At 32.8% G+C, this 16,905-nt stretch overlaps 1 protein-coding gene across 3 annotated transcripts; it reads right to left on the bottom strand.

Moving 5' to 3' along the window:
- Positions 1-5,333: 5,333 nt before the first annotated feature.
- Positions 5,334-16,320, bottom strand: LOC131153548 (putative pentatricopeptide repeat-containing protein At1g12700, mitochondrial). 3 transcript variants are annotated; one of them, XM_058105926.1, is made up of 4 exons: positions 14,477-16,320; positions 10,819-10,903; positions 7,264-7,538; positions 5,334-5,637 (listed from the first exon to the last, which is right to left on the bottom strand). In XM_058105926.1, the coding sequence occupies exon 1, from the start codon at positions 16,225-16,227 to the stop codon at positions 14,536-14,538; it is 1,692 nt and encodes a 563-aa protein (XP_057961909.1). In that variant the 5' UTR covers positions 16,228-16,320; the 3' UTR covers positions 5,334-5,637; positions 7,264-7,538; positions 10,819-10,903; positions 14,477-14,535. The 3 variants fall into 3 exon arrangements, with proteins under 3 accessions (XP_057961909.1, XP_057961906.1, XP_057961905.1); XM_058105923.1 differs by lacking the exon at positions 7,264-7,538; XM_058105922.1 differs by lacking the exon at positions 5,334-5,637 and having other exon boundaries at positions 7,119-7,538.
- Positions 16,321-16,905: the final 585 nt, after the last annotated feature.

Genomic DNA, 16,905 nt, shown 5'->3' with positions numbered 1-16,905 from the left:
ATATTGTTGTACCAAATATTAAATCAAGATGAGCCTAACAAGTCGCAGAGAAGGGCAAAGTGTAAATAGGAAAAAATAAGGTGTATAAGGAGTAGTAAGATAATGACAAGGAGAAATTAATAATAAAATCTAATTTGTATTAGGGTTATAAAAGGGCCCAAGAAGTGGCTTCCATTTGCTCTCTCCCTCTCTCCAAGAGTGATGAGCTTTAGAGGTTGAATGCTTCTACAACTATTGAAACATGAACTAATAAAGCTATGTTTGGTTTTTTAAATTGAACATAGTTCAATTATGATTCATGTAGGTTTGTGTCTATTTTCATAGTGTTTCCAACATTCTAGATAGTATTATCAAAGACATCTTTCACCAGTTTCAAAGACTCTTCTAATGTAGATATTGCATACCTAATAAAAATGTGATCTTTCACAAACATGAAATATGGTTCACGACAACATGGATGTCTTCAAAGAGTTTGGATATGAAACAAAAAAATTTATTTTTTCATATTAACATACTCGTAGCATTTTATCTTGAAGTGTTTTGAACCTTATTTGCATAGTGAAAAAACGAAAAACGAATATTAAAAAACTAAAAATTTAGCATTTTTGAAGTGCTAAAGAGTTCATCCTTTTTTCAACATGCATTTACGCGATAACCATGCATAGCCCCATTATTTTCCAAAAGATTGGGAGAACTTTTGCATGGTGTATGCAAATCACATAAATTTAATTTTATGATGGAAACTAAAAATTATCTTGCAATTGGAAAAATCAAATTTTGATTTGAAAATAGTTTTGAAGATTTTTTGAATGAAGAAACTATGCTAGCTTTGAGATGTTATTTTCAACTATTAGAAACTTGAACCCCACTCAATTTTATACATTTTAAGATCGATATGTTGCAACTACTTCAAATTTAAAATGGTTGGACTAAGGTAACTCTGGTTATGCTATATAAGTATTATAATTATGACACTGCCCTTATAGTTTATTTGGGATTGGATATTATTGAATAAATAGATGATCATAGACTAGCTAGCTTTTTAATATGATATAGTTATTTGCTTTGAGTTTTAAATTGTATTAAATGTGGTTTGCCATCTCATTTCTCTTGTATTTTTATGTCCTCCTTTTTTTCATAACTCCTATAGTATTGATCCAACGTACATGGCGTATGTTAGTTAACTAGGAGGTGAGCTTCAATTTAAAAAGATTTACATGAAGGATGACTACACGAAAACGACGTGCAAAAGTCCATAATCATTGATCATAAACTTAAACTATTCAATTTTGTTTAATGAGACCCTATTCGACAAAGATAGTTTGACACGATTTAAAAAAATTCTCCCCACTAATGAGTCATAAATGAATTAATGAAACAAAATTTGTAGCTTATAATTTGACTAATCTGATTATGCACATAAAACATATAGCAAATTAAACTTTTCCTAATATTTTATTAGTTAAAAGTAATAAAACTATTAATCTTATTGGGCGCATTGAACATACAATAAATAAAATACTTACTAATATGAAAGTTGAAGTTAAAAAGAACAAAGAAAAAATCAAATGAATTTAGACCAAAAGTTACTTTCTATAATCCAACTTTAAAATGACAATATTATAATAGGTAAACTTCGAGTACCCCTCTTGAATTTTCTAAATATGACCTTTACGTCCCCTAAACTTATGACAATTGGCAAATACCCCAAAATTTTGACAATTACAAAGAAAAAAAAAAAATCATATTTTAGTGTTTTATTGACAAAAACAACCCGTCTCCACTTTAATTTTTCATCATGGAAAAATCATTTTAGAGCGTTTTTTTTTTTTTTTTTTTCCGTATTCGTCCAAAATTCAAGAGAAGCCTCTAGGTTTTACCCCATTATTATTGTGGAATTTATCAATGAAAATAGAGTTTTTTTTTTTTTTTTCTAATAAGAAAAAGGCAAGAGGTATATATTAGCCTGACAGGAGTACAAATAGGCAAGGACCAAACCTTTGAGAGTAATGCAAACAAATAGGGCTGCTAAAACAAGCTAAAAGTGTCCGACAATTTTTGTTCCATAGCATCACAATGAATCTTTAAAATAGTAGAGCCTTAAGAGCAGTTGTTCCATTCTTGAATAAGCATGCATTCCTAGCTTTTCAAATATGGTAAACCAAGCACAGATCAGACTATAGCTGCAATCCAACCTTTCCCCAAGTTAGGAAGCCATTGCATCTCCTCTTCCCAATTTACAAAAAGAGTTTGTTGTAGTGAAAAAGAAAGAATGACCTCTAAATAAGTTTCTCCTGAATAGGGGCATTCAAAGAAAAGATGCTCTTTCCTCTCACTCCCTTGCTTGCAAAGTGCAGACTTTCCTTTTAGTTTTCCCCCAATTAAAGACTCTGCCTAGAGTAGCAAGCCTATAATCTATGGTAAAACCAACTGAGTCCATGTCTTGGGATGTTAGATTTTGCTAACCACTCAGAAACATCAATAAAGATACCTAATTTGACTAACTCATTGAATTTTTTGGTGAGCAAAATTCCATCGTTAAAAATATTTAACAAACAAACAGATCGTTATAGATTCTGTCAATATAGTTTTAACATCAAGTTAACCAAAATTACTGTTAGAAATTTAATAATGAAGAAACTGGATATGGCTGCAACAAGGCCACCACTTTGTTACAGTTTCGCAATGAGCTTTTTTGTCTTGATTGAACATGAAGTTGCAGTAAGTATTAATGATGAAATATTGTTGTCACTAATGTTTTTGAATTTTAAGTTGTTATACTTATAATAACAACCAATATTTTCCCGTCACTAAAAAAGCATAATAACTTTTAAGTATCTTTTAGTGGCTAAAGAAAATGCTGCTAGAAGGTTAAAAGACACATAAAAACGCCTGAATGCAAAACACAAATTTGTGATTCTTGTAAACACAATTTATATAAACCAATCAAAATGTACAAAAACTATGTTTATACAAATTCAACTAAACCAAAATTTTAATCTTACTGGGTTAGAAATATATTACATCATCTTGTTGGTCTTACAAAGCTTAAAATCTTGTTTTGATGATAACAAATAAGATGAACTTAACATATTTGGTTAAGTGATGATATTTCAGGACTCAAGTATGTGAATACAAAGTCAAATGTTCATAAGGATAATTCAAAACTTATATTTCAAAAAAAAGATGATCAAATGAAGTCTAAAGAGTCAAAGCATGGATTTAAAGATAATCTACTAAAACTTGAAGATCATGAGAACATGGATGTTAAAGAAGACTTGCTAAAAATCTTAAAGAATATTAAAGCTTGAAGACAAGATTGAGCCAAAGAAAGACAAATCAAGAGAGCCGAAAGAAAAGCATGAAAACTTAAGAACTTAAAATGTCAAAAGTCATAAGAAGTCTTTATGTCAGTATTTCGTATTTAAATATCTTATGAAAATATGATGAAAGCTCTTCTAGGGTTAATTATAGACTTAGAAACCTTATTTCAAAACCTGGAAAATGTTTTATAAGAAATCAAAGCAAAAGAACAAAAATGATTTTTGAAAACAAAAATGAAAATTCTGAAGTTTGTCTGCCCAGACGACTGAGGTGTACCCTCAGAAGTCTGAAGATGTACCTCAGACAACTGAAGTTTTACTTCAAAAGTGTGAAGAATTTCTTCAGAATACTACATAATTAGTTTAGTCAACTGAAGATTTATTTGTTGAAACTCATAACAGGCAGAACACCCTCAGAAGACTGAACTTGAAATTCGGTCACCTGACCCTGTGTCTAGACTATATTTTTTAGTACTTTAAGGAACATCAGAAGATTGAACACGATAGTTCAATCGTCTGAACACTGTTAAAGGTTAGAAATTTTAAATGTTTTAATTTTCAAATAATGGTTACTTGTGCCCCAAATTTTCTAAAAACTTTGAAGATACTCAAAGTAAACTTTGGCAACACGAAATCACTTTTCTAAGCCTATAAATACATGGTTTTGCAAATCAAATTAATACTAAGATCAAAAGAATTGAAAAGTCTATTTGTTAGCTGAAAGCTCTTGTTGCTCTCTCTTGCTCAAATCTTTGCTCAACTGAAGAGCTGAATTTCTGAAGTGCTGAACATCCTACTACTAAGTTCTAAGTTTGCTAATTCTCATCTAGAAGGAACTTGGCGAATTCTTCTCTTGAGCTTCAATTGTATTTCATATTGACATTTGATTATTGAAGTACATAGTAATTGAATTTATATTAATCTGCTCTATGTGAGAGTATTCTTGTACGCAACTATTTTTTCTTGTTTCTTGACGATTCCAGGTTATTGGATCGTTGACCGAGTGTGAGGTATCACTTGGAGAGGCACTACTCTAGCCTATTGAAGGAGTGACCAAGTGTGAGGTATCACTTGGAGAGGCGCAGCTCTAGCCTACTTAAGGAGTGTTTGAGCGTGGGGTATCACTTGTAAAAGGCCTTTGGTGATATTGGCCAAAGGGGAGGACATAGGCTGGAGATCAGCGGAACCTCATAAAAACGTGGTGTCACTCCCTTTCCCTATTCTCTTTAATTTTCAGCATATATTAACTGCGTGGATAATTTATATTTCCTAATCATAAAAACTACGTGGATTGGATTTTAAATAAACTAAAAATTAATTTGTTTTGGAACTTGCGGAAACCAAAAGGAAGTACATTGGTGGAACAATATTAATTGCAAAAACCGTAAGGGAGTACGTTGATTAATTCAACACCCAAAACCTATTGACTGAAGATTTATTTGAAATCTGAATTTTGGGAAGAGTGTGAATGTTATATTGCTTATCATCTTGAAAAATAAACTTCATTCTCTACAGGGCTTGAATCAAATACACATATAAAAGACTACAAAAGCTGAAACTTGTATAAGAGCTGGATTTCATATCTTGATTGAATATTTTGTGATTGATTGCTTTGAGTTATTAAAGTGCTGAATCTTGAAAGCATTGTAGGAATCAATCTAACTTGTATATTTTGTTTTGACCATTTTGGTTGAATTGAATTGTTGGAAGAATATATGAAAATCTACAAAGTATTCAAGTTACCATACTTACACTTATTTATAAAGGTTTATAACTTAATTAATTTTCGCTGAACCTGTGATTATAAACCAATTTTGCTTATGTTGTGTTGAAGTATTGGGTTTGTGGATTGATTGTCCAAATAAGGTTTGGTTGTGTGATTGCTAGATTAAAAAGAGGTTAAGAATTCACGAAAGGAATTAAAAGAAATTTTAATAATCCAATTCACCCCCCTCTTGGGACAGTTCCTTAACTTTCACATCTAAACAAATAAGTACAAGCACAAAACTAAACACAAAACTTGTTATCCACATATAAAGATTAAATACAAAAATAAAATTGTACACTTCCATATAGAGGTTTAATATAAATCTCTAAACTTAAAATATTTCAAAAATAAAAGCATAAGACAGTCAATCTTCAAAAAACTAAGCCTTCAATCTTCATATCTCCATCAAAAGTAAGAATATCTTGTATATACTTAATGTGTGGAACACACAATTATATATCTTTGGGTTTTTTGGAAAGCAACATATGTTGCATACATCCAACATGCAATCATGAATTAGAAGCGTTAACCCTATCACTTAGTAACCTGCAGATATTAGAACATAAGAATGTCTAGAAAGGAAGATAATTTAAAAAAAAAAAAAAAATGGAGTATAATAAAATTGCAATGAAACAATATCTCTGGTTTTGTACTCCCTACTAGTATCCAGCACCATCTTTATGATTTCTGGCACAATATACAACCATAAATGTCAACAAAATGGATTTAGATAACTCGTGCACAAAAATCTTTCTTTGTTTTTTGGGTAGCCAAAGAAAGAAGAACATTTGAGAGCCCTGTAATGCTTGGATTATGGCATTCATGAATAGAGAGATCGAAACATGGTTCATTGATTGATAGGTTCAAATTTTTCTAAGTCTATATGTGAAATCCAAGCTACATACCAAATCACCATGGCTACATTCTTCTTTGTATGCTTTTTGTTCCTTGTAGGTTCTAGAGCAATTCCATGCAATTCTATTGTTCTTACAAAGATAGGAAGATGCCCAAGGCCTAACTTAAAAGTTGTGTATTGTGACAATGGAGCTCCAACCCTTCTCATAATCTCTTATGAGAGGTTCTTGTATATAGTTGTCTCATTGTTGTTTCATCCTAAAAGTAATGACAACTTAACGAGTATCAAGACATAAAGACATCAAAAGAAACTGATTTTTTTTAATTGGATGTACAAAACTAAAATTTCATTCATGGCACAACTTAAAAGGCCAAAAGTAATGTTTGTGTTTTGAATGTATATGCTAGAGAGTTGAGACAAACCAAAAATTCTATTTTCCTAGCTATGTTATCCACATTCATTAATTTGTATCAACCAAAATACCTCTATGTCATTACTTGGGCAAACAAAGCATCATGTAGCAATTTAAACCAAAGGAAGAAAACTCAAATGTGAAAACAGAGTCAGAGAACACAGTTGTATGTGTACATTGTATGTGAAAATTTGTAGGAAGATGAGGACCTGGTCAGGAAGCCTAAAATTAAACTTTTAACCACTACATGAAGTTAGAACTTCTAGTGTAAAGAGATTTGTGGGGTCTATGGTAGCCTTAAAACTTAATATTGTTTTATTTCAGCAGTATTAATTGTCCTAACATTCCTAGAACGTGCTGCCCTAAATCAAAAAAATAATGACTTCGCTAAAGAATATCGAAGTGTTTTGGTGTCTATTAAAGAAGATGAAAGTGATTTTGGTTCTATTAAAGAATACCAAAATGGTTCTTAATGTGTGCAAGCTGAAATACATGCTCCCACTATATACATGTTACCTTCCTCAGCTATTTCAAGAAGCTAAATATCAATTATCTGCCTGGTTTATTTTTATTTTTATTTTTGTGTGCGCGCTTGAAAACATACAAAACTTTTTGAAGTTGTTTTGTGCGGATGGGAATGTTTAGTATTTTGTACCATGAACCACTTCACAAACACGTCATTGGCCCTAGTGCCAAGAGAATTTCTTATATTTGAATGAGATTTAAAAGCATATTCAACAATCAAATAAAAAAAAAGAATATTCAATACGTAAAACCCACATAATAGGTATGCAACATGTTATCAAGGAATCACAAAACCAATCATCCTATCTTGAGCAAGAGCAATAATTTGGGAATTAGATATGTTAAAATTAAAATAAAAGAAAATGCTAACTTGACAAACCTCGCTCTTCCCCTCCATAGGAATGTTTAAACTAAATTAATTGTGCATCATATGATTAAAATTTCTCCAATATCTTCAACTACATCGTCCCTCTCCAACTGAATCCATTTCATCATTCAATCTTTGCCACAAAAATCAACTCATCATCTAAATATCTTTAATTACGTACATAGTCCCTCACCAGCTGACCCACTTTAGCATTCAATCGTCGCCACAAAAACTAGCTCACCATCTACTACTCATTAGTAATAACCACATGAAAATCTATCAAGGAACTGCACAAATATTGAAAAGAGAGTTGTTTCATTGAACTACACACATCCATCTCTCATAACAAGGATAATTAAAAACGTTTAGAGAAAAAAATATAGAAAACAAGTGTGTCAAATGGAAACCAAAAAGTCACTCATATTTCAGTTTTGAGCGTCTTTTAACACTATCAAAACATCTTTCCAACATTTACAAGCTAGTAATCCACATCCACCCTACTTAGTTGAAATTATTGTACCCAAACTCTTATGAATGATTCAGTAATAAATGACACAAAAAATGATGATTATTGGGCTCTCTTAACTTATAGCAAGTCAACCAAGTTATCACTGGATAATAATAACTTGCTACAAATAATTGGAAAGAATATGGAAGTAGCTAGCTACAAATTTGATTTTTTTTTTTTTCAACTTTGCAAATAACCTAGATTATGCCAAAACCATAGATAAGATATTCATAATAACAAGAAGTGAGACACATTTCTTCTACTAACAAAAGTCGTTCTATGTGCATTTCAACACCTAAAGCACATCCCAAAATTATAGAAAATTTGAAATAAAAGAATAATCACAATGGTAACCAATGATAGATCAGAGTATATATTAACTCTTGCTTAATAAAAGTATTGAAAGAGAACACTAAAAGAAAATATAAATGAGGGATCTAACGAAAAGCACTGTCTGACATTCCAGAATCCAAACACATTATTTTAGCCTTCAACCTCTACTATAACCACCTTTTCCATAACCAAATAAAATGCATAGTCTCCAACACTGTCCAATCTTTTAAAGGCATTTATGGTTTGATGGTTGGTCTTTGAGGTTCATGATTGTAATTTGTATTAGGAAAGGTAAATCATTTTATTGATGGTTTTAGTTCTTCTGTTCTAAGATCTCAAGTTTGTAGTTGTTTGTATTAGAGTTGATACCAAGCCTAGGGCTTTTGTTATTAATAAGTAAATATTTCAAAAATATTTTCATTATTATTATACTAAATAAATTAAGTTAACAAAAGATTAAACGATTAAATTAGATCATGCCTGCACAACGTCACCTCCACTGCACAATTAATTTAATTTTGATTATACCAGCAAACTATACAGAATTTCTTTATGACATCATTCAAAACTTCAAAACATATCAAATTAATGGAATCCATATATTTATAACAAAAAGGCATAAAGGAAATATCTTTAATCTTCCTTTAATCATGGATTAGGTCTCAAATCCATGATTTAATTAAATAAAAAAAGGAATGATAACTGAAAAACTTCATATCAACCAGACTGTTCATACTCTATTGTTAACCATATCTAAATTTAAATGAGCAAAACAATCTACAATCGACAATAGTAGCCCAATAAAAACATAAAATTTAGAACTCAAACTTACCTTACTGAACTAGATGAATAAAGTACACTCCCTATTGGAATCCACTACTGCTTGGAAGGGATTTTTTGGCCAGCAGAAGTTGCTGATAGGTTACAATATAGATTTTCCAAACCAACTCTAGATCAAGAGAAAAATTGTTGTTAACAGAAGAAGTCCTAATATGGGATATCAATCTAACAATAAGGAGAAAAGGTAGCAAAGAAAGATTATAGTGTTTGAAATCTATTATACTCATATTTTCTGCTGTGATACAAACGCAAAAAATAACTATGGCTGGAAATTGGAGAGGTTAGAAGTTTGGTAGAGTCTAAATTAAAGGAGAATAATATACAAAGCCCTTCCCCCACCCCTACACAACAAATTCAAAATAAATAAATGGCTCCTAACATGCTCATGTGACAACTCTGTTGTGATTGCCTATAGGTAAAATCTTCTTATTTAATGGGATTCACATTTAGAATGGAGAGATCCAACTTCCCATATTAAGAATTACATTTCAAGCATGTTATGATTGGTATGAACACATAAAGGTAAAGGAATGTAATATATGAGGAACCAATAAAAATGGTTGAACATATTAAGCAGAACCATTTGAATAGTGTCGTTATGCCTTCATCATAGATTCAAAGTGCAATACAAAGACCTTTCAAATTCCCAAACTAGGGGTGTACACAGTTCGGTTCAATTCGGTTTTGGCCAGAACCGAAAACCGAACCGAAATTTTCGGTTTTGGGATTTCCGAACCGAAACCGAAACCGAATCGAAATTATGCTTTAATTGAAAACCGAAAATTTGGCGGTTCAATTGCGGTTTTTCGGTTTTAAACCTTTTTTTTTAAAAAAAAAAAAAAAAAAAAAAAACCTTTATTTTTCATAAAGTTGTTGAAAATTTATTGAGCATTTTAATTTTTTATAGGGACTCATAATTTTAACAAAATAAAATATGTTGGACACTTTTAACAAGAACAACCTTTATTTTTCATAAAGTTCTTAAAAATTTAGTGAGGATTTTTTTTTTCTATAGTGGCTATATGGCTATATTGCATGCTATATTTTTACTAGCCATATTATATATATATATATATATATATATATATATATATATCTTATATAAATCGGTTTTTCGGTTCGGTTTCAACATAAAACCGAAACCGAAACCGAACCTTTTTATTTTTGAAAACCGCAACTGAAACCGAAACCGAAACCCGAAAAACTGAACCGTTTATGATTTCGGTTCGGTTTGGGTCCGGTTTTCGGTTTTTCGGTAATTTTTGTACACCCCTATCCCAAACTAAACCTAATTGTGGAAATGGTACCTCCTATGGGTGCATTAGAGATGTGAAGTTAAACTTAATTCTATTAAATTCATTGCCTAATTCTTCTATCTTTATTCATTTAAGTACAGTAGTACATCCATGCCTCAAAAAGGTAGAAGGCACAATAACATATCTTCCAACTAGAAAGTTGGAAGAGGAAGGATAGATTATCATTATGCTTGCTTATCTAAAGTGTATGACCAAGATAAGAGGAAGAAAAAAAAAACCCAAGAAATTCTATAATAACTAGACTCCCTCCATATCTTGCTTGATCAAAGATCCTTACACAAACATAGAATGATAGCTGCTTTAGATAAATTGGAAAGAAGATGACTAATAATGTCATTAGAAATGCAAATAAGTGTCAGTTTCATTGAGATCATGGTCAAGGTGCCAATGACCGGAGAAATCTAAAAAAAATTATATCAAATACTTTATTAGCAGAGTTAAACATGAAAGAAAACAAATATGGTTTTTCATTTTCACAAGACATAAGCAAGCAGGAAATAGACAAATAGTTCAACATTCAGGCACCAACTATTTCATTGTCAAGAAAATTAGATTGGGATAGTTACTTACCATCCATTTGTATAAACTTGACTATGAATGATTAGGGGATATGACACTCCTTTTTCAAGATTTGAAATTGTAATAAGCTTTGAACCTGTTGGTGATGGAACCATTATAGATGCATCAATCATCTCAATAGGAAATAGGCCCCATTAAAAATTTCCAATTCCTAGAAAAGTTTGAAAATAATTCACCCTGGACTTCTAATGACACAATAATAATACTGTACAAATAAAAATGGAATGTTCAATTATCACTTAGAACAATTTCAAGTGTACTAAAGCATGTATATGAAAATAATGCACGAGTAAAATCACATATCAGAATCCTCAAGAACAAAAATTGATGTTAACAAGAAAATAGACTCCTCAAAAATAGAAACCAGAGTCCTCAGATCAAGAAATTGATATATCAGCAAGAACTTTTATCAAATACATATGCCATGATTTCAAAAGTAATATAACAAAGCATAACCTTAAATCCAAAAAAAAAAAAAAACATAAATTAATTGATTCTCAATCATCAATCAAGTCTTCCTACCAAACACAGCTCTAGCGCCATGTTACATCACCAATCAATAAAAGCCAGTGGACCAACAATGTTTATCAAGCCCTGACAGTCCCCTGCCCGAGCAGCTCAATTGCACGTGGTGAGATAAACAAATGATTAATAACACTGAATGAAGGGAATAAGACAAATTTTGATTAACATATAATAAATATAGGGTTACATGATTAGAACCCAGAACCCAGAACCTCCTAGAAACCATGGCTCTAATATCATGTTAGATTACCACTTTATCTAAAATTTTAAGAAGATTATAACTAACAAATAATACCAACCCTTAAAAATATCATTTTACGTCAGTTTAAGCTGTTAAATTGTAGACCAACAATATATATCAAGCCTCAACACTCCCCTACAGGTGCAGCCTGGTTGCACATGGAAACAAGAGCATAACCTATTATGGGGAATAAGACAATTTTTAACAACAAATGATGAACACAAACGACAAGGATTGAACCCAAGACATCCTGGAAAACACTATTTTGATACCATGTTAGATTGTCACTCCTGCTCAAGTTCTTAGGATTTTCCAATTCCTTCCTTTTCCATCCTCAGCTCCTGAAGGCAATCTGGCTAACCCAATCACAACAAATGCCAGGATTAGGTAACGCATGGCACGACAGTTTTATCATAATATGGATACTGAACTAAGAAGGAACCGATGCTTTGATCAAATGAGAAACCAATAAAAACCTTAACCCCTTGTCAGTTTGGCACTGAACACACCTGGAAATGCAATGCTTCAAATTGGAGAGACATTATTTAGTTCGTCAGCAATTCTAGACCTGCTTTTGAAACCTGATTTGCTATAACTACACTATAGAGGTTGCAACAGTAGTGTAACTCTATTCCTCAGCCCGTTGATTTTTGTAGAACAGTGTCAAAAACCATCTTCTTTTCAGCTGTCTATTGTTAGACAAAGAAAATGATGTTAAATCTGTGTTGCTTCCAGAGATGCAAAACTAATGATGTGCTCCACTGGATCAACAGAAAAGATGCTGAAAAATCTTTTTTAAGCCAAGATTAGAACTCAGCATTGGCAGTTTCTTCTACCAGAAATGGAGGGACGAACGCAGGTTTCATAAAAACATATACAAGGAGTTGGGCACATCAGCTCCATACAAAAAAAAATTCAACGATGGTGTTATGTTCTGTACCTCAAGCTTTTCTAGGTGAAGGAAAACAATCTTTGGGGGGCCAATACCAGCCCAACTGTCTTGCCATAAAAGCCACTGACTCCTCACTACCCACTACAAAATCCACAATTTGGATTACAAGAAGCAGCCCACAACACCCCCACAGTATAGGCTTCCCCACCTTCTCTATCAGGGCAACAATCCCTATCCAGCCATGTATTTGGCCTCCTCACCTCTCCTCCACACATTATCCTTCTCCACTATGAAGCTCCAATTCCACTTCCCAAGAAGGGGCTTTGTTGAAAGAGTTAAGGTCCTTAATACCTCTGCCTCTTTCTTCATGCATTGTTTTATCACTTCCTATTTAACCAAATAGACTAAGAAATACTTTTCAGCTCCTAGCTTCTTTATTCTCATAAATGGAAACCCCTCAGGATTTTTTTCCCCTCCTTAAGGGGTCTAAGACAAGGTGATCATTGCTGCTTTTGCCTTTCATTTAAGCCATGTATATCTTCAGTAAAATGCTCTTGAAGGAAATAAAGGTTGGTTTGTTAGGTTTTGCAGTTGGTGAGGGAATATAAAGAGATGGAGGTGTCTCATTTTTTTAGATGATACTGTAGTGTTTAGTGGGGGCAAAAATCCTAAATTTGAGGTGGATATTTTCATGTTTTGAAGCAGTCTCCCATCTTGAGGTTAATGCATGTAAAAGTGAACTTAACCTATTACATAGAGGGGTTCTGGCAGATGTTTTGATATGCAAGCTGGGGTCTCTACCTTTGACTTACTTGCTCTTGCTTTTGGGAGCTAAATTTAAGGAGAGGTGTACTTGGAACTCCATCATAGAGAAGTATGAGATGAAGCTTCCAACATGGAAAGGTAAACTCCTTTCCAAGGAGGGGATGCTCACCCATATAAAGAGTACACTAAAATTTCCCAATCTACTTTACGTCAATTTTTCTTATTCCACGCATGATAGCCAAGATGTTGGAAGACTAGCAAAGGAGAAAGAAAGTATCTAAAACAAGCCAACCTGCATAAGTTGGGAAATTTCTCCAAATGTGGCATTTGTCTAAAACCACAATGATTTGCTAGGTGATCTGTTCGAGACTATTAGTTTTGGGTTGTGCGTGCTTTGGCATGGTGTTATATCTCGTTGTTTTGTTCAACATTTTTTTCAGCTGCTCTGCCTAGGGCAGTCAGAGATTTTAGCTTTAGCTTTTGAATTCTCTTTGTTTTCCTCTGTCATAAGAGAGATCTCTTCATAGAGTCTGCTTGTACTTCTCATTTGATGGTTAACACAGCAAATCCTAGAGACACAAATTGGGAGTGGGGAGAAAACATTTTTCCCTTGGAATTAACAAGGTTCTTTCTCTATGCGCATTTATGACAAGAAATCGCATAAAACCTAAAAATGTCTTTTTAAAAAAATAACAAATAATAACTCATGTGCACACATTTTCATCTCTCTTTGAAATCTTGGAATTCCTTGTGCTTCAAATTTTTCTAGACTGGTTTATTGCACATTGGTGCATAAATAGATTCACGCTTTTTTCCCTTTTAAATATTGCTGCATTGACTCCCAAACTGGGAAATAATAAGATAAAAACCCCCCATGAATAAGATGACAGGAAATTGTAAGCTTTCGTGCACAGAAAGCTTCTATGTTTCCTCTTAAGGAGACGTGGACCAATTCAAACAACAGAAATATTAATTATTTGTCCATATTATAGACATTGAGAAAGCTTCCTAATTAAATTGTCAATGTTAAGCTACATACATATGATATTTTGTCACTCTAGAGAATCAGATGTAACAGACCACAACAAAGCGATCCAAGAAGAATTTACACAAGTAGAGAAACATAGTTGCTAAGGAACAACAATATGAAACTAATCCCAGAAACTAATGCTAGATGTTATACAATAAGCACCAAATTATAATAAACATGAAAATTCTCAACTTACCTCCATCCCAACATTCAGTGTTAGCTCTTAGTTCACCTTCATAACTACCATCACAAATGCTACTGCGCCATATCAAAAAATGATATATCTAATTTACCAACAGATTGCAGCTCTAATAACATGGTCATAGTGCCTGCATCCACTGAGAAACCCTGATCAACCATCATGTGAAGGAATTGCTCCACTCTCAATATCTCATTTTTTTTTAGAAGTCCTCGGATAATTATATTATAAGTGAAACTATCTGGGAAGCAGCCACTCTCTTCCATTTTTTTAAGCAAGTCATTTGCTTCACTTAACAATCCTCTTTTACAAAACCCATTCAACATTATATTATATGTACGAATATTAGGTTGTATCTTTTTGGCAGAGAGATTTAGGAAGGTTTGCTTTGCAACTTCAAGTTTCCCAACTTTGCACAAACCAAAAATAAGGATATTGTACACTGCTATATCAGGATCCAAACCACTATTTTCAAGTGCTCTAAACAATGTCATTGCCTCTTCAACATATTTGTTATTAAATAAGCCATTCAACAAAATCGTGTACGTAAAAATATCAGGAATTTGGCCATAAGCTTGCATCTTATCTAGAAGCATTTGTGCATCTTGTGACCTGCCCACTTTGCATAGGCCACCTATAAGAGTATTGAAAGTCACCGTGTTAGGAACAAATCTGTTTTGAGACATTTCTTCAAAGATCTTCATAGCTTCCTCTATTCTTTTACTCCTGCAAAATCCATTAATCAAGATGCTGTAACTATAAACAGTAGGCAAACAACCTCTGCCTACCATCACATCAAACACCTTCAATGCCATGTCCATTTGGCCTTGCAAAACAAATCCATCCATTACGGCATTGTAAGTTATAGTATTAGGCTTTAGACCTCTTCGAATCATCAATTCAACAACATGCTGTGCTTGAGCAACCATCCCCTCTTTACAAAGGTTGTCAACCACTACGTTGAAGGTATAAACATTTGGTGCAATTTTGTTATCTATCATTTCATTCAACAATCTAGTAACTTCTTTCCACTGACATGAACTACAATAGCCATGGATTAATGAGGTGTAGGTGACAACAGTTGGAGCAATGCCTTTACCAATCATTTCTAGGAAGACGCTGAAAGCCTCACTTACTAGCCTGTCCTTGCAAAGGCTGTCAATGATTGTGTTATAAGCCACTACAGTTGGCACACAACCTCTTTCTTCCATCTTCCTTAGCAGCTCAAGGGCTGCATTATTTTCCCCTATCTTACATAACCCATTTATCATCGTCTGATAAGTAACCACATTTTCCAAACCAAGCTTCAACATTTTTCCTAAAACAGAGAAACCAAAATCCACTCGATCCAAGCTGCAAAAACAATTCATCAGGATGTTCAGACTATACGCGTTGCGCTTAACTCCTACAGATTCCATTTGATTAATTAGGGAAACTGCGGTGGCAAAATGTTTCATTCTCACAATTACACTCAACAATTGACAAAATTCGATAATGGAAGGCGAGGGTTTCATCCGAACCATGCGATGGAACAACCCTATGGCATCATCAATACTACCAACAACGCCGGATTTGCAATGCTCCTTCACAATTTGACGAAATTGAGGTGTGAATGGTGTTGCTTTGCTATTTCTGGTAGCAATATTAGCGCAAGTGCGAGTATGAAAGTGGAGAAAAGGCCTAAGAGCGTGAGTACTTACAATCACGGAAGCAACTTCTTCTCTTCCGAAAGCTCTTCTCCGCACCATTTGGTCTCTGTCTCTGAAGAAATGAAGAACAGGCGGAACAACTCTAAATTTCGTGCCTTCGATTCAGTTTTGATTCAAATTTTTCTATGACTTTCGATTATTACTTGCAATTATTTTTTTGATATTATAATATTTTTAAAATTTAAAATTCACGCTTCTCAAATTTTCCTTTTTTTTTTTTATTTTTTAGTTCCCGTTCTCAGATAATATGAGCTCGATTTTAATAGACTTGCGTTTATTAATGATAAATATACAATTAAAAGTTTAAAGAAACAATGATAGAATTACACATACAATATTGTAGGAGCAAAAACATTCAATTACTTAGGGAATTTAATAGTTTTGATTTGTATTTTTTAATATTCATTTTTTAAAAAAATCAAGAGCACGACGAACCCAATAAAAATACAAGAAATCATTCCTTTTGTAACATCACAATTATTAAGTTTGAGACTTCTGTTTTGGATTTCTTGTATTTGAAATTCTATAAATGATGAAAAGAGAGTTATAAGATGAGTGATGGGCTACCTTTTTATTGTGTAGCTAAATCTTAAATTAGCCTGCAAGAAATCATTCTCTAAAAGGTGTTTGATATTTTTTTTTTTTACCAAATGTCTTTTCGGCACACCCATGTAGAATCCTTTATGTCATAAGTTACTAGAGGTGACAAAGGTCAGA

Source organism: Malania oleifera, chromosome 4 (assembly GCF_029873635.1).
Source record: "Malania oleifera isolate guangnan ecotype guangnan chromosome 4, ASM2987363v1, whole genome shotgun sequence".
Taxonomy (NCBI): domain Eukaryota; kingdom Viridiplantae; phylum Streptophyta; class Magnoliopsida; order Santalales; family Ximeniaceae; genus Malania; species Malania oleifera.
The sequence above is the reverse complement of the archived record's forward strand: the minus strand, read 5'-3'. Positions and strand labels throughout refer to the sequence as shown.

Excerpts from the sequence above, each read along its gene's own strand:
- LOC131153548 (XM_058105926.1), bottom strand. The coding sequence starts at position 16,227 with ATGGTGCGGAGAAGAGCTTTCGGAAGAGAAGAAGTTGCTTCCGTGATT.